At 42.1% G+C, this 17,665-nt stretch overlaps 2 protein-coding genes across 3 annotated transcripts; one reads left to right on the top strand and one right to left on the bottom strand.

Annotated features, from left to right (window-relative positions):
• The first annotated feature begins 2,015 nt into the window (after nt 1-2,015).
• Nucleotides 2,016-4,865, top strand: LOC4340926 (uncharacterized). Its single transcript, XM_026026157.2, has 3 exons — nt 2,016-2,183; nt 2,269-2,387; nt 4,506-4,865. The coding sequence occupies exons 1-3, from the start codon at nt 2,050-2,052 to the stop codon at nt 4,523-4,525; spliced, it is 273 nt and encodes a 90-aa protein (XP_025881942.1). The 5' UTR covers nt 2,016-2,049; the 3' UTR covers nt 4,526-4,865.
• A 1,253-nt stretch (nt 4,866-6,118) lies between these two features.
• Nucleotides 6,119-17,091, bottom strand: LOC4340925 (TOM1-like protein 9). Of its 2 annotated transcripts, none has more exons than XM_066311529.1 (10): nt 17,073-17,091; nt 12,834-12,912; nt 11,282-11,380; nt 11,097-11,210; nt 10,660-10,820; nt 10,087-10,168; nt 9,857-9,942; nt 8,172-8,351; nt 7,490-8,001; nt 6,119-7,070 (listed from the first exon to the last, which is right to left on the bottom strand). In XM_066311529.1, the coding sequence occupies exons 3-10, from the start codon at nt 11,336-11,338 to the stop codon at nt 6,436-6,438; spliced, it is 1,827 nt and encodes a 608-aa protein (XP_066167626.1). In that variant the 5' UTR covers nt 11,339-11,380; nt 12,834-12,912; nt 17,073-17,091; the 3' UTR covers nt 6,119-6,435. The 2 variants fall into 2 exon arrangements, with proteins under 2 accessions (XP_066167626.1, XP_015643894.1); XM_015788408.3 differs by lacking the exon at nt 17,073-17,091 and adding an exon at nt 13,948-14,200.
• Between the last annotated feature and the right edge of the window lie 574 nt (nt 17,092-17,665).

The following is a 17,665-nucleotide window of genomic DNA, read 5'->3' as shown; positions in this document are numbered from 1 at the left end:
GCGCTCACTGGAAAAGACGAGTGGGGAGAAGACTGGTGGCCGGCGGAGAGGAAATGTACATTAGTGTCGGCGACGTCACCGAGCACGACTAGTTAGCGGAGGAAGCTGGGAGGCCCCGTGGTCCGACGCCATCCTCGTCCTCCCTTGCCGCGGCTATAAAAGCCGACGCGCTGCACCATCATCACCCATCCTCTCTGCAGGAAGTCATCACCGAGAACCAGCTCGCGTGATCTCGTTGGCACAGGAGTGTGTTACGCGGGTGAATCGGGAGCTCGACGCCACCGGCAAGCTCGCGAGGAAGAGGGGGTAGGAGCGACCGGGAGCCACCGCCGCGCTCCTCTCCCGCTGCGCGTGCCAACCCTTCTCCCCTTCGTCAGTTGCCAAGAAGATCGATGGGGATGCCCAAATCATCTCCCGTCGACCACCGCCTGTGTGATGCAAGTGCACAATTGCTAATCCATACCAATACCATCCAAACTAGGCACAAACACTTGCTTCGTTAAAAAAAAAACAAGGGCACAATACTAAACAAATAGAGAGGGGAGAATCACAAACTGTAACTAAAAATAGGGGCAAAGAACATAATTCCCCTATTCTAAATTTAATATGAATTAGTCCCATCGTTTTGAAATAACAAATAGGGCACTATTCACTTCCACGGTTTGATTACTTGTCTTTTTGGAAACTATTTACAAACCTATAAAGATGTGTATTGTGTCTTAAATATATATAAACATAACATTCTTAACTTTAGTATTTAAGAAAAAAAAGTCCAGTTTATAATACCCTAAACTAGTGGAAAGAATGATATGTTTATCTTACTTTGTGTGCATTCTTTTGTCCCCATCAATATCGCGGAAACAAATTATCTGCCATATTGTTCTTTAAGTGGCTGATATATGTAATGGTCACATGTCAATGATACACGTTAGAGAGCAGTATTGCAGAGGAGACTCATCGTGTTATCACATGATAGGATATATTAAAAAAGAGACTGGCTATACATTTGCCAAAAAAATTCCTCCAAAAAAATTATCAAATGTAAATGTAGTGTAATCATAGTGTGATTACATTAGCTATATATAATATAATTTATAATTTATACGTAACTTTTAAAAATTTCGCGGTAACATTCTCCTTTCGTGAAACAGAGCTATGGAGGTTGCATGATCAAATCTCATCATCCATACATGCACTATGATTTTTATCTACCCAACTTGCATAAATCTTAAAGTAAATCTAACAATTTAGAATGATGTGAAAGTTAAATACAAGTTACATTACAGAATAATGTGAAAGTTAAATATAAGATATTATAGTTATGTGCAAGTTACTCTCTCCCTTTTCAATATATATGATATCATTAACTTTTTGAGGCTTTTTAGACACGTTTGATCATTTATGTTATTAAAAAGGGTAATTATCATTTATTTTATTGTAAGTTATCATCAAATGTTTTCTTCAATCGTGACTTAATTCTTTTATATTTGTTAAAAAAATTGAATAAGGGGAATGATACGTTAAAAATTTAACAACGTCACGTATTAAAAAATAGAGTTAGTACAATATAATTATATTATAATTATACTATATTTAAATCCTGAAAAATGAAAAACTCACGGAGCTAAGGTGCTACTGATACACTTGTAACCACTAGGCTACATGCTCTTTTGACAGCGAGGCGTCTGTGGTGACTTCGTCAATCCCCAGGATTTACCGGCCCAGTCTTCGAAAATACTCATAGGGTAGGTTTTGCGTGCGTGCGTTCATAGGGGTGAGTGTGCGTGCGTTCATAGGGGTGAATGTGCGTGCGTTGTACTATATAATTCTAGAAAAAAACAATTATACTGTATTTATAGTGGAAAAAATTTTGTATAGCAAAATCGTTAAAAAAACAAATCAACAAATCAGTTTTTTTAGAAAAGAAAAAACATTAGATTTGATCCGGTGCCCGTATGCGTGGGCGAAAAGCCCCAAACCACTACTACTAGTGAAGGCAGCACTTCTGTCGTCTTGTTATCTTGGGAACCTCCATCGCCGCGAGACGGAATGGCGGCGTCGCCCATGGTGATCCGATCTAGGGTTTTAGCCCGCGCCGTCTCCGCCTCCCTCCGCCGCACCCTCGCCGCTCCTCCCTCTCCCCTCCTCGCCGCCTCCTCGCGCCGCGCCTCCTCCCTCCACAGGTTAACCCTCCTCCTCCTCCTCCCCCGCTCCCTGCTTCGGTCCCTCCCTTCTCCGCTCACATTGCTCCGGTTGTGGGGTGGACAGGTTACCCTCGGTGTGCGGGGGCTTGTTGTCCGTGATGCCGCTCCACAGCGCCGTCGCGTCGGCCAGGCTCCGGTCGGCCATCTCGCCCGAGTCCCAGAGCTGGGGCATCGTCCCTCAAGGTGCGGTTCTTTCCCCCCATTTTTTTTTGTTGTTTTGTTTTGGTCTTGCTGGAATCCAGTTGTGCAAGCTCCATGAGTTATACTTTGGGATGTGCAAAGCTCAATGCAATGGCTAGACTATGAGAAAACGCTGCTTGGCGACAAGCCTCCTTTAATTTGGCTTGTGATTGGATCCCCTGTGACAATAGATCATTAGCTCCTGTTGCTATTATTGAAGTGTAAATGACGATGGTAATTTCCTTAGACCTAGGAACGTTAATTTGCATCTTGCATAGTTATCGCTCTTGAGATTGTATCATGATTGTAAAGGCGGTAAGGCGACTCACCCACGCCTTACTCAGGAGGTGAATATTTGATTAATAGGACACCTGCATTTAGTTTCTTTTATTGAAGGGATAGTTATATTTTTGGATTCAACAGCTCTTTATTAGATTGTTTTTATGTTTTTTTAATAGCCTTGCTAATGACATGTGACAGATTTGTTCTATGACAGATAGATAAGAGCATCTTCTATTCGTTTTAACCTAATGTTTTGCTGCAAATATGCATGTAGTCAGTGTTCTCTTTAAACTATGGACTCATCAGATTAGTTTTGTTTGATCTGGGATTTTTTATCTGATCTTTCTAGCTTTCGAATCTAAATGGAATAGTCGAGTATGAGAACATTTGTATAGACAGGAGAAATTTTTTATGTTGACTTATACTCTCTCCATACTCATAAAGGAAGTCGTTTAGGACAGCGACACGGTCTCCAAAACATTACTCTGACTTCTTGTTTCTATAAAAATATTTATTGAAAAGTGATATATGTATATTTTTATGAAAGTATTTTTCAAGACAAATCTATTCATATAATTTTTACATTTTTAAACTCAACAACTTGAGAGTTATTCATGATTTATATTTCCAAGGTTTGACTTAAATGTTGTCCTAAACGACTTACTTTGTGAGTACGGAGGGAGTAAGTTACAACCAAATGTTTGGTGTTTATATGTGTATAAATTATTCCTTTACACTTTTCTTACCCATGTACAATTTGTTTGCTTACATTTCACATTACAACAAATTTGACCTATTAGCTTAGATCCATATGTTTTTACTAGTTGACCCTTAGTTGTCCAAAATGAAATATTATGGTTACTGCAACCAATATCTGGTATATCTCAATAAAATCTAAATCACATGTGAAATAATTAAATCAATGTGTCATTTTTCAAACTATATGCACATGCTTGCAAACACCCTTTGCACCTTAATACCCAAGACAATGTTAAATTGAGGAACCAAAAGTAGGCCATTCACTTAGACGTGTGAAATTTGGGATGTGAAAATATTATATTTCTTTAATCACATGCATTTTATTTTAGAGATAGATGTAGGAATGACTTATGTTATCATATGTTTTACGTTCTAAGTGCCACTGGAAGGTAACAGTGTATGATGAATTCTTTTTTAACATATATCTATGACCATTTTTCTGTTTGTCATATTTTTCCTTACAGACTGTAAGTTTTCACACAATTTTTCTTCAAATCCATTCATTACCTTTCCTATCTACTACTACTCTGATTCCAAATGTAAGTTGCTTTAGACTATGCAGACAAATTAAGGAAAAAGCTATACTTAGTTGCCCTTTATTTGTATTGCATTGGAAAAGATAAACCATCTATTGGTGAGAGTGCTAGCATTCATTTAGCAATGGTAAACGAGGAAAAACAGTTGCAGAAGTGCCTAGAAGTTCCAAATGACTTAACATTTAGGAAAGAGTTGAGAGGACAATGACTTTGGAATAGGAGGGATTACCTCCTATCTGGTGTTAATTCATTAATTCACATCTGTTATATCTGTTGATTTCAAACTACTGTGGCATCTTTCTTTTATGTTTGTGTCAAACAAAATCATAGGGATGTTTTCGGTTTTTACTATATGCCAAAATTCGTTAGGAACCTAGAGCCCTATCAGGATAGAACTCCATCTCTCTTTAGTTTTTTTGTTTCATGAATTGTGTGAATGTCACTATTGTTGGAGCATTGTTCGTGAACATGGATCTTTTGTATTGAACACCATGTGAAGCTACAGCAGTATTTTCTGACATAAGCTCCTTATCGTGTTTTGCAGGGAATTCTATGCCTTTATGACAACATACTTTTCCTGCCCTAGCCATTGTAACTTGGTTCAGAAGCTTTTTGAAACTATTGATGCCTTTTAGCACAAACCATAGAAGAGCTTACAAGAAGCCATAAACTGTTTAACCATTAAAAGGCATGGCTTTTTTGGGTGCTGCTACATTCAGTTTCACATGTCCATGCTATTGGTTATGTTGCCGATGCTCATTTTAGACATGTGCATTTGATTTACATGATTCTGGAGGATCCTTGAGCATCCTTGAGCAAATGTGAGCATTTGATAAGAATTTTCTTTCATTTTGATTGCACCAATTAGCTCACTGCTGGAAGTGATATCAAGAATTTTGGTGCTTATGATCTCTACATCGCTGTAAGCTGCTAACTTTTAGCGTTAGGAGGCTTGGTAACAAGTGAGAATGCACTTCAGTATGCTCTTCTTGACGTGAAGCTCCAGTGTGTCTGCATACAAAAGCATTGAGATGGCGATGTTGCCAAATCGATTTGGTTCAGGTATTTTGTGCTTGTAACAGTAGTTACCAGCAAGAAACCAGACTTCTCGTTAGGATAGGTCATCATTAGATTTGTTTTTTTTAATTAAATGTCTGAAAGTTGGCAATCAGGCTCTGTACACGTCTCAGTGGTAGGCTGGTATGGCTGCTAACACGTCTACCTCGAACGCGTCCCAGCTGGCGCAGCGATCCTCTCTTCACCTTAAACAACCGTTCTCTTCAGCTTATCTCGTTCTTTCTGTCCACTCATCCGTGTGCGCGACCGGGAGTTGAAGCTGAGCGATGTCTAGCTTCCTCTGCTAAGCCTCTCTTTCACCCTTCGACGAGCCCCCTCTGGCTTTCGCGACGGAGGCCAGAGAAACTCCCTCGCCGCCACTGCCCGATCATGCCGGCGTAGGAAGGTATCAATGTGCCAGTAAAGCCCCGCCTGGTCGGCCTCCTCCTGCTGCCTTTCATCTAGCTTTGCCCCCACTTGCTGCTAACCCCATGGCCCCAATGGTGTTGCCGACAATGTCTTGCCACCCTTGTTAACCGCACACCGCCAGTCCGCCTCCTCCCAGGACATCCCTCTAAACCTGATTCCTCACTTTTCCCTCTCTAACCCTAACTTGGCGATTGTCATTACACTATCGGAACGTGTTCATAACATGTCCATCTCACGTATGTTCGCGCATTAGGCTTTGTCTTTGAGAGGACAAGTTTCATCTTTTGGGAATTGAAGTCGAAGCTACAAATTGGAATGATGGTTTTATCCTATTAACATAGGCATTCTGGTAGTTCGACCGTGGATTTTCCTTTTTAGGGTTTTATCCTATTAACATAGGCATTCCTATTTAGATGAGGTCCACGTTTGCCAATTGGCATGAAGCATAACAAATGCATTAAAAAAAAAGAAAAGCCCTGATCCTGATCGCCTGGGTTTCCCTTCCCGGTTTTGAAGGTCATTCAGCTCAAGGCGTGCATCTTGTTTGACAGACAAGCCCAACGCTCCTGCGTCTAGCCTACCTCCCGGAACCTGCAACAAAAGGTGAAGGGCCTAACATGTACGCCCTGTTCTGCCTCAAAAATCTTCTAAATCTGTGAACAAGATTGTAGCTACCAGTATAATACTTGACGATATCAATTCTTTACAGGAAACATTAAAGAATGTTCAATGGTTTTTTCTTACCAAGGTTTACAGACTACAGAAAACTCCTGATGGCGCAGGAAATTAAGAGCTTGCAAGAAGCAAACACACTATAATTGCTTGCAAGTTGACAGAGAAAAATTTACTGAACCGCACTCGCTATGAATTTCAGAATCTATAACGCTCACCTACTACTTTCCAATAGAGAAAAATAATTCAAAGAACTTATGTACTATGAGGAAAAGCTATCTCCGCGGCCACAAGTGTTAATAAGCATCCACTCATCTTTACAAGCCACCAGCCTTATTAGCTGCAGTTTTGCTAGGCTTTGTTTTAGCAATGCTAACAAGATCACCAAAGAGGGAATCCTCGGGTCTGGATGGCCTCATTGGCTGCTGGAAGGAAGAGGATGCAGAAGTTCCATACAAACTGTTATCTTGCACTGCAAGGCCATTCATTCCCTGAGAAAGCTCGTTTGCACCGCCATACCCATACGCAGCGTTTGGAGCATAGTATCCTCCAGACTGCTGACCGTATCCATAACCAGCCATCTGACCACCATACATCTGTTGCTGGTAGAAATCTCCAGCCATCTGCTGGGGATACATGCCAGCTGATTGGTTACCTTGCATTGTAGGATACATTCCACCATATTGTGTGTGCAAGGGTTGTGTTTGTTGAGCCCCAAGCTGATCCCCAAACCCTTGCTGAAACTGCATTCCTGTGGGTTGCCCGGTCAGCATTGGTTGTAATGGTGCAACTTGCCCGGGCTGAACTTGAACAGGTTGGGATTGAATGCCTCCAATTTGCCCTGATGGCATTGCTAGCCCACGAGGTTGCCCAGGCTGGAATTGATCACTTTCTGCAGGTTGAGTTTCCCAGGGTGGTGGTGGGAGATCACCACTCTGATCTTGACCTTGACCTGTAAGGGACACAGCACATCCATAAATAATGGCAGCCACTTATACATGGAAAGATAAAAAGGCAAAGCTACAAGAAAAAAATAAAATGAAAAGTTTCACCATGTTGTATATGAACATTTACAATAATGATGTGCTCTCTTCAAAAATGCTAGTGCATAAATACCTTATCTAGCAAAATGCCTCTACTAGAGCTTTCTGAGTTAATAGAAATAAAACAGTAAATGCTACTTCCTCCGTTTCATATTATAAGACTTTCTAGCATTGCCCACATTCATATATATGTTAATGAATCTAGACATATATGCGTGCCTAGATTCATAAACATCTATATGAATGTAGGCAATGCTAGAAAGTCTTATAACCTGAAACGGAGGGAGTACAAATCTAATACATGCCCATTAAGAAGAAATGTTAGTACCGTAATTTGGTGGTTGCTGTGGAGGAAGTTGTGGAGGAAGCTGTGGAGGAAGCATTCCATGAGCAAATTGACTATTCCATGAACCTGTGGCGTTTATGTCAGAGGGTTGATCATACGGTGCCATTGTATTTGAAGTTAACCCATTAGAGTATGGAGAAGGCTGTTGTGGTGGCACAGTCTGCTGTGAGGGATACAGCTGTGGCTCAGAGAGACTAGGATTTGAATTCAACATAGAAGAGGTGACAGCAGGGTTCGGGTTGTTGCCAACATTGCTTTGTGCAAACATGTCTACCAGGTCCAAGGTATTGTTGGCTGAAGCAGCAGGTGGATTGCCTACAGAAACAAGGGCCTGGGAATTAACAGGTTCTGGCTTGAAGTAGTCATCACCACTAAGTAGGTCAATACTAGGGCCAACAGCTGGTTCTACAGGAGGTTTGGAACTGCTGGATGATGCAGGTGCTGGAAGCGCTAATTGCTCAAATGGAGTCACGGTACTGGCAGCTTCAGAAGACCTGAAAAGTACACAACGTATACAGAAGTCAGCAAGTAATGATGTGTTACTCTATTATTTGGGCGTTATTTCATAGGTTACTTAACCCTAAACAGATAAAGAATTATTTTCCAAGAAGTGAACATAAGCTCATAGAAACAAAACGCTTGATTATGAGATAAAAGTAACCACCTCTGATCTGGCTGTTTTGCCCCTTCTGGTTTGATTGATGGAGACTTGTCCCCTCGGGCCTGGACTGATTTTGGTTTTTCTACACGAACTGCTATGCCTGCAGCAATTGCATCGTGTTTTGCAAGAACACGCTGTAAATCATCATTCAATGAAAGACCCTGGCTTAGCAGCTCCTCGTCCCTGTCACAGTTCAACGCACAAAAAGAATTTAAGAGGACCATTCCATACTCCTATGAAGCCAATGGAAAGACAGCAATTCAAAAGGTGATTAAAAAAATGTCGTCAAAAGAAGTTTAAGGAAAAAAAAAATTCAACCACAGGTATCCTGTATTACATCAATTCTCAGAGTTCTAAGAACACATAGTAAAATACAATAGTCATCCTTAACTTACGGTCAAGTGTCATCCAGGTTACCTGAACTTTGACAATGCATATTTAGACCCATAATCTTGTTTGACATACATCTAGAAGTCCAAAATGCCCATAGGCCCTCCAGGAGCCAACATGGCATGCCAATGTGGAGAATGGAGACTGCCAGGCACGAGGTCTCACATACACTGTACATGACCCCTGGATGAGGTATTCATGCATAAGCCCCTAAAAACTGCCAGGGTGAGAGTGAGACTGATTTGAGGGTCTTGTGCATAGGTATCTCCTGTGCACCCTGGGTCAAACATATACATGTGAGACCGCATGCCACAGGTGGCCTCCATGTTGTGTGCGGTGCTGGCTCCTGGATGGCACCCAACAAGTTTAAGGAACCTAGCATTTACTTTCGAATATTGTACCAGGTTTTCAACCAACTGTGCACAGAAAGGAGACTAACAGGTGAACGGTAGATTGGTACCACTACTAAATGAAGGGTGATATCAGACAGAATGCACTATATCACATTTTGGTTAGTAACTGAAGCACGTGTAGTAAGAAGTTATTACTCAGGTTTTCAAAACATGTTGCTGTATTTTTCCAATGTGTGAAACAAAATAAAGGTAGAGTGGTACTTTTACAAGAATTTCCTGCTCTGTTAACTAGCTTTTGTCCACCCCTCCCCTCATGATTGGCTATGAGATGTGGGTCACCCCCAGAATCATCGTTCAACTGTATCTTATATCTGATTCTCTGACCTACTGGTCCAAGTATAGGAATGCATACATTCAAGGAAGAAATCCACTACACTAAAACCCACTTGTGATCTGGAAATGCCATCAGGAATAGGATGCTTTTTAAGACATGTCTAAAATCTACATTAGGATTAACAGGTCAATTACATGCTATTCACAAACTAGGAATTTGTTAGGATTAGTGATATTTCCAGAAAATGCTTAAAGAGCGAACCCAAGTTGATTTAGACAAATGGATTAAAGAAAATAAATGGACAGCATTAGCAGGGAAACTTGAAGCATCACATGGCCTTCAAATAATTGAAGAAAATGGGCATGATAACAAACTTAGAAAAAAAAATTCTGAGAAAATCAATGGGCAGTCTTTAGCAGGGTGATTTGAAGCATCATATGGCCTTCAAATAATTGAACAATTTGGGAAAGATAACAAACTTGGCAGCAAAGTTCTGCTTTGTTTATTATAAAACAAGGAAGTCAGAAATATGTATGTCATGTTTCCCACTACCTGATTCCCTGCAATTCATATGACGGTTGGAAAGGCAAAGACATAAAAAAGGAACTTACGTGGTTGAGTTGACAAGCTGTACCACCCTCTGCTTGTAAGAACGACATTGATCCACAAGGTCCACAATAACCTCCTGTCTTAGACCCTGTGTATTCATTACATTTTAGCATCTTGGCAGCAAAAATATCCAATTTTATCAAAAAGATCCTACACTAGAAATGGAATGGATCTTTTTTCTCTGCAGTACCTTTCTGAACATTATATGAACTGCAATGTACAGGAAAATTACCTCTCTGTTGCCAGGATCAATAGCATTCAACATCTCTGAAAGAACATCCATGACACCACGTGCATTCTGGATTTCTGTCAAACTGGTGGGGAGTAGATACAAGATAATGTGATTTATACCTTCCTTAGAAAAGGCAACTTTAATATTAAAGAGGGAATTACATGCAGTTGCTTGACAAGGCCACGGAAAGGATAAGCTCTGAGTTTTTGAAGGTAAATGAAGTCAAGCTATGGAAAGGGATGCAATTGATCTTAATCTTTTTATACATCCATACTTTGTCGTAAATCCATACAAAATGTTATAGGTGTTTTGTTAGGTAGCATCCTATCAATCTCCCACAAATTGATCTTAATAGAAATGAAATTATACAAGTGCTTCAGTCCTAGTTTAAATCATCCAAACTTACTTTTAGGGAACAAGTAAAAAGCATAAAAGGTGAAAAGACAAATAATACGATAACCCTCAGTTTTTTTCCTGAACTTAAAATCACAAGATAAAGCCCGACTTCCATGTTAGTTATGAACAATATTAATTCCATGGCTGCATGGTAAAGCAGCTTTCAAAACCATTTACCTCAGTGTAGGTACTTCTGGTGTTGAAGAAGATTCAGGTGCTTCTTGTTGACGCTCAGTATTACGCAGAGCTGGAGGAAGATTCCGTAGAGGTTGAGTCTGTGGAGGAGTATAGATTGGCACAGAGCTGTCTGGTCTTTGAGGAAATACAGCTCCAGCGCGCTGACAAATCAAATTATGAAATTAAGATAATTTCTGGACAGCTGTATAGCAACAAAAAGATATTTCCAAATAATCAGCTTAAAAAAAAAGCATTCTGTTTATTTTCTTACTGTCTTTTAGTAAGAATAAAAGGTGGAACAAATGCCGCTTGGTCTGTTAAGTACTTATTACGTTTTGTGAATAGTATTACATGACGTGGAATTTTACAGAAGATGAAAAATAATAGTGAGGAATAGGATAGTTAATATAGCAAGTGAATAGCACAAGAAATAATACCAGGAGCTCTTGATATGCTACATAATATTGCGGATATCTTGCACGGGAACCACCAAAAGCTTCTTGCCAAGTGTCTATCAGAATTAGTATCTTCTCTTTTACATGATAATCAGGCTAGAAAACAAAACAATAAATCAATATCTTAATCTTTCAGCATGGAAGGACATCAAACAGTGTTAGCAGACCTTTTTCTTAGCTATCTTCACCATTTCATGGAGTATATCCCTCTCAGCAACGTGCATATGAACAAAGTCTCCACAATTTTTAATCAGTGTCTCCAGCAACTAGAAAAAAAAAGACAAAATAAACACCATAATTCACCACATGCTTATTTGGGTGCCCATTTTCAAGTAAAAGCCTTCCACAAGCCATTAAATTAAATTATAAAGCAACCAAAACATCCAAAAATTCATAATAAAAATATGACATGACAGATAAACACAGTAAAAAAAGATAAATGCAGTAAAACTGCCCATTATAAGGAAGGGCAAAAAAAGGTTGCATTCCTATATGCTCTCCTCTAGGACTATTCCTTGTCAACTCCATATCTTGATCAAGCAAATCCTGCTGGACATGCAATGTATGTACACAATCCCATTACTTAATACCCCAATATCCTCCAGCTGTTTTCCTAAAAAAAAATTCCATAAGATGGACCATGACCATCCTATCAACTTGGCATATCTAATCATGGTACCTCCTAAAGTAATATTTAAGCACCCCGGCTAATCAGATAATTTGGCCTGTTCATCCATTTAAAACGAGGTCTAAGCTGTTATAACCAGAGCTCAATTTACCACTGGCCACTGGGAACAAGATGGAATCATTACCAGCCGTAACAATCCCATGTTAACATAAAAACAAACTGGATATGTTAGATTTTATGGAATAACTAGGCAAGAGATAATATGCATTATTGCATTACTGCACTGTATATTGCTCAATCTATCACATTGCTATATCTGGTTACAACTACATGGTATATGTGTGCCAAAGAATAACAGCAGATAAATGAGGGAATCAATGAAAATTGCAAGATATGCACTATGCATTTTATTATGTTATGGTACAGAAACATGGACTCTGTATATGTGAATGTGCGCACAGAAAATACAGAGGGAGTAGAGGCATGCATTGTTGACTGTGCGTGTGCCTTGATGACATCAATGGTTCAGATTCCTTTGCTCACAGTGTTGCTAGTGTGTGGCTGTACAGAATCCATTGCATGTAGTGTACATAAGCAATTTACATTCAATCAATCCAACATATGAAGCAACTGCTGTAACACCCATCAAACAGTTATTATATGTTTTATTTTGGTAACCATCTCATGTTCAATTTTCAATTCAAATGCTGTAGGTACAAAATTATCGAAGATTTAACTGGTTTTTGTTGGTAACCAATTTATGGTCGCTGGCAAGAGACAGAATTGACTGAAACCTGATTATAACAGCCAATAGGGATCCAACATAATTGTGGTGGAATGATGATTTTTAAGTTAGCCAACTAAACTAACTGAAAACCAATACAGAACCATGTCGTTTTGATGAAATGTGTATAATCATTATGTAATAGATCAAATCACACCATGTAATGATAAAACTTTAATACCATCTGGCGCTATCATTATGTGCGGGAACACCACAATGCAGGATCCTATCCTATGTCAATGGCAAATTGACAATTGATGGTTCACGTTTATTCAATGAAAAACCAAATATACAGAATGACACTTACTGTTAGTGCGAGAAGCTGGATCTTTGAGTTCTTGTGCCCAATGCGTTTCTTGATAGACTTCACTACATCTTTGGCTTGGCTACGTGAATATTGAAGTATGAGTAAATATACTAGAAGTGACAACACCATACGATATAATTGAAGAATGTTATCAGGAAGCAATCTAACAAAAAGAAGAGCAACACACCAATTAAAATAAAAGCACAATAAAGATGGAAGCAGATAACATCATGATTCGTCTAACACCTTTGGCGGTGCTAGAGAGAAAATCAACACGTTTACTCATTGTATATTAGTTCCTGAAGAATAAACTTAAGTGCAAAATTCACCAGCAGGTCAAGAGTACCAATTGTATGATATCAAAGGAAACAAATGGCAAGTCTGCACAAATCTTAAATAACCTCTCCCAGCTATTATCCCTTACCTGTGACTTAAACTTTACAACCACTGAAATTTCACATTCATTTTTCTTCTCGTTTTACAATGGTTGTTAAGAGTGTTAGTAACTGACTCACTGTAACTTAATTTATTTTTTGATGACAGATTATACCACCTGACCTGTTTAAGGGTGTAAAGTGTCATATTTGCAAGGTAGGAAATTCGCCATCAGTCCATCCATGGAACCCAAATATCACCTATACTAGTGGTACCGCGAGAGCAGAAAGATGACCAACTCACTAAATACACACAACCTATAATAGTGATATAGCGAGGGTAGAAAGCTGCCCGCTTCACTTTCCCCCTTTCCCCATCATTGCAAAAAAAAAAATCCCTCAATTACTAGCCCAAAAATCCCCCCATTGCTCGCACGCGCATCGAGCCACACCATCTTTGTCTGAAACCTCAACTTTCAATTCCCCGGCAGCGAAAACCAGTACATCGCAGCCAGTCAGCCACCCACTACCATTCCATTATTTCCCACAACAAACTACAGTAGAAACGACTGCAAGACCAGCAAGCACTAAAATTCGCGGCGCGGGGAACCACCCGCCCAAGCAATGGGCCGCGCGACCGACCAACTCGCACCCCCGCCGCCGCCCACCAGCGCGGCGGCCGCTCAACCAAAAAATTATACGCGGAAACTGAAGAGAGGAGGGGAGGAGGAGACGCTCACGAGGGGTCGTGGTTGAGGATGTCGCAGATCTCGAGGTTGAGGGACCAGTCGGGCCCGATGAGCGACTCGCTCGTCGCGCGGTCGACGAGCACCGACTGCGGCATGGCGGCGGCGGCGGGCGAGCCTCCCCTCCCAACACTCCGGTGCTAGCTGCTCGGCGGCGGGTGTGCGGCAAACCCTAGCCGGCGGGCGAGCTCCTTCTTCCGCGTTGGTTCGGCGAGAGGAAGGGAAGGGAAGGGAGGAGGAAAATTCTAATTCTCTTGTGGTTTTCCTTTTTTTTTTTTTTGTGGTTCTTGGGCTGGAATAGAGTGGGCCCTACGGGGTTGGGTTTTCCAAATTTGGGTTCGGTTTTGATTCCGGTCGGTGAGCGATCTATCGCCTCGCCTCACGCGGTCACGCCACACGCGAGCTGAGTCGAGACTAGCTGGATCATGTGCGTTTTGTCCCCACCCCCGGGGCAGGCAAATGCGCTGTCACAACGTGATGTACGAGGAGGACGAACCCAAAATCCCGGAACACCGGTCGCACAAGTTAAAAAGGCGTTTTGGTTCGAGGACGGCTACAGCACCTGATACCGTTCGAACGGTACACTTTACTAAATCGTTTTCTTTTTCTATGTCACGATCCAACATATTCACATCAAATCTCTCACACATAGTGCCACCAATATATTGCAAATCCACTCGAGAATATACAAAGTGCCTAAGGATACAATCAAGAGAGTAGAATCAGGGATTGGGAAGAGAAACATAGAGAAAGCAGAAGCATGAGATTAGGATTAGAGAAATAGAAATCATGGGAGGCAGAGTTGGAGGAGGAAGAGAACCATGGCAAAGCAGGTTGTATTTCTGTTCATCGATCCCCTTCCAGCGTTTTTATAGTAGGCAACTTCCTAGCTGAGTGGGCCAATGTTTGCTTCAGCCCAAGAGCCCACTCGATAGGCCCATATTGTGACATAAGCTCCCTCGTGCAAAAACACAATGAAACAGAAGGGCTCCCCCTTTGGCTCCCTCGCTCAGCCATAGCAACAACAAAGAAAGAGGGAGGCGTTGAGGAGAGGAAGGGAGAAGAGGAGTCGATGACTAGTCGCTCCACGATCGCCCAAGAGGCAACTATACGTGCCTCCTTCTCCGTGATTTGGTACCAAATAGTTAAGGTACACTATAAAATGATTTTTCATGGTGTTACCCTATAATTTTCGCTGGCGGCCATATGCGAAAACCGCCAGCAAAAACATATCGAGGGGTGGGGGGCCATGGACTGCCAGCGAAAACCGATTTTCGCTGGCGGCCACGTTAAGAGGTCCGCCATAAAAAAACTCTATTTTTCGAGGCGGACCTCTTAAGTGACCACCAGCGAAAATCACTTTTTTCACTGGTGGTGGGTAATAAAGACCGATACAAAAAAATTTTTGAGACCGCGCGCCCACCGCCCAGTCCATCCTTATCCCTTCTCACGGTCTCTCTTCCTCTCCCTTCTCGCGGTCTCTCTCCGCCTCTCTCCCTTCTCCTTCTCTCCTCCCTCCCTTCTCCACCGCCGCTAGCTCGTCGCCACCCCACCACCGCCGGCTGCCGTCGCCTCAGCTCCACCGTCGCATCGGTCAACGGGAAGGGCCTCGAGAGCGGTGGCAGGGCGCGGCCTCCTCCTCTCTGCTGCGGGCCATCGTGAGCTCAGGGTCAGATCCGGCCGCCGCGATGATGGGGGAGGCCGGATCCGCCTCCTCGACGATGTGGGAGGCGGTGGGCGACGACAATGACGAAGGGGGTGGTGGCGGCTCTCAAAGGCAACGACGCAAGAGAGGAGGCGGCAAGGAGCGGATTCGGCGGCTCCTCCCTCCCCACCGACGGCGGCGACGGCAAATGGGTGGAAGGTGGCGGTGAGGTGATGGCGGTGCTTGGGAGGACGGAGGCAGATCCGGCGGGAGAGTGGATCCAGCAGCTCTCGGGAGCAAATCCCCACCGGCGGTGCTCGGCGGCAGCAGCGCGTTAGAGGGGCGGCGGGGAGCAGATCCGCCGACTGCCATCCACGCCCTCCCTCCATGCTCACCTCTTACTGTGTGATGTGTGATGTTAAATTTTTGTGCTCGATGTGTGTGATGTGGAATTTCTCTGTGATGTGAATGTGGAATATTTTTGTGCTCTATGATGATGATCAATCCATTTTTGTCAAATTTTTGCTTGTTGTTGTGGATTTGGGATTTGGTGAAATGGATTTGGAATGCAGGGCAACAGCTTGTGGGCATATTCGCTTTTCAAATTTCATCTTCGCTGGCGATTAGGGCAGCTGCATGGGTTTTTTTTTGGCCCAAAATAGATTTTCACTAGCGGCCGGTATAACACAACCGTCAGCGAAAATTGATTATCGCTGGCGGCCGGTATAACACTACTGCCAACCGCCAGTGAAAAGCGATTATCGCTGGCGGCCGATAACCGCTAGCGAAGATTGACATCTTCCTTGGCCTTTGCTTTATGGCGGCTGCAATTTCCGCCAGGGAAAATCTAAAATGGCTGCCACGAAAGATGATTTCCATAGTAGTGGTACCAGACTTGCCTAGAGGTACCAGATCCAATACCTGGTACATCGGTATCGGGTACTACGTACCATGGTACCAAACTTTGGTACTAGGGTGTCAGGTATGAGATACGTACGTTGTACCAAACCTTGGTACCTAGGTGTCGGGTATCAGATACCTGGTACCAAACCATGGTACCTGATAGGTATCAGTTGTGATATCACTAGGTATCATACCTGATACCACTAGGTATCAGACCTGATACCTAAATATCATGATACCATCGATGTGATACGTTAGAGTATCAGGATATCAATGGAGTATCACTAAGATATCCAAAAAAACATCAGTATATCAAGGGAAAACTCAAGAAAAATCAGTAAAAAATCAATTGAAGGAAAAAAAACTAATCAACAACAAACTATACCATGGCTAGAAAAGTTACTCCACGTTCCCATTGCCCTAAAACAAGCAGCAATTTGTAGGAAAAAGTGCACAAAAACCTTCAATATATTTAGCTCAAATCAACGAGCAAAACTAGCCTAAGAAATCACCTCCCAATATGCTTCAAAGCCACACAAAAACTAACAAAAATCTTGTTGATTCGATTTACCTTCTCGAATAGAAGAAGCCTCATGAATCTCCCCTACAATCCTTCCACTTTGAATGGAGGTGGCCTTCCATAACAGCATGGAGCCGGTCGCTGTTGACCTCACGGACCAATGGCTGCATGGCGCTCTCGGCTGCTGATCCATGACGAAGAGGGAGAGGTGAAAGAGAGAGGGAGAATGAGAGAGAGTGGAGATGGCGTTGTCGGCTGCTGATCCATGACGGAGAGGGAGAGGGAGAGGGGAAAGAGAGAGGGAGAAGGAGAGAGAGTGGTGGGGGCAGGATAAGAACGGATGGTGTACTGGTGTGGATAAGATAGTATGGTTATAAGTTGTCCCGTACTGACGGAATACTATTCTATAGTATTTTCTGTTTTGGTTCACGCGATTCCCACAGCCATGGGATTAGAGCCAAACTTAAAAAATAGAGTTATACAATATAGAAAGATAGAGTTTTGGTAATTAATTGAGTTATAGATTTATTATAAAAACCAGCGCTCCACAACAATGATCTTATAAATGTGGAAAATACTTACATCAGACGTCCAATGCAATCACAAATATCGGACATGTCCACTCCATGCTAGGAGTACACGCT

This window comes from Oryza sativa, chromosome 6 (assembly GCF_034140825.1).
Source record: "Oryza sativa Japonica Group chromosome 6, ASM3414082v1".
Lineage (NCBI taxonomy): Eukaryota > Viridiplantae > Streptophyta > Magnoliopsida > Poales > Poaceae > Oryza > Oryza sativa.
This window is presented reverse-complemented; position numbering and strand designations above follow the sequence as displayed.

Bases quoted from the DNA above. Each gene is read 5' to 3' on its own strand.
- LOC4340925 (XM_015788408.3), bottom strand. From the start codon at position 14,051: ATGCCGCAGTCGGTGCTCGTCGACCGCGCGACGAGCGAGTCGCTCATC. The intron at 10,821-11,096 runs GTATTATTTCTT...TTGATTTGTCAG, and splicing joins TAGCATATCAAGAGCTCCTG to CGCGCTGGAGCTGTATTTCC. The intron at 8,002-8,171 runs GTGGTTACTTTT...TGTACTTTTCAG, and splicing joins GCAAAACAGCCAGATCAGAG to GTCTTCTGAAGCTGCCAGTA.
- LOC4340926 (XM_026026157.2), top strand. From the start codon at position 2,050: ATGGCGGCGTCGCCCATGGTGATCCGATCTAGGGTTTTAGCCCGCGCC. The intron at 2,184-2,268 runs GTTAACCCTCCT...TGGGGTGGACAG, and splicing joins CGCGCCTCCTCCCTCCACAG to GTTACCCTCGGTGTGCGGGG. The intron at 2,388-4,505 runs GTGCGGTTCTTT...CGTGTTTTGCAG, and splicing joins CTGGGGCATCGTCCCTCAAG to GGAATTCTATGCCTTTATGA.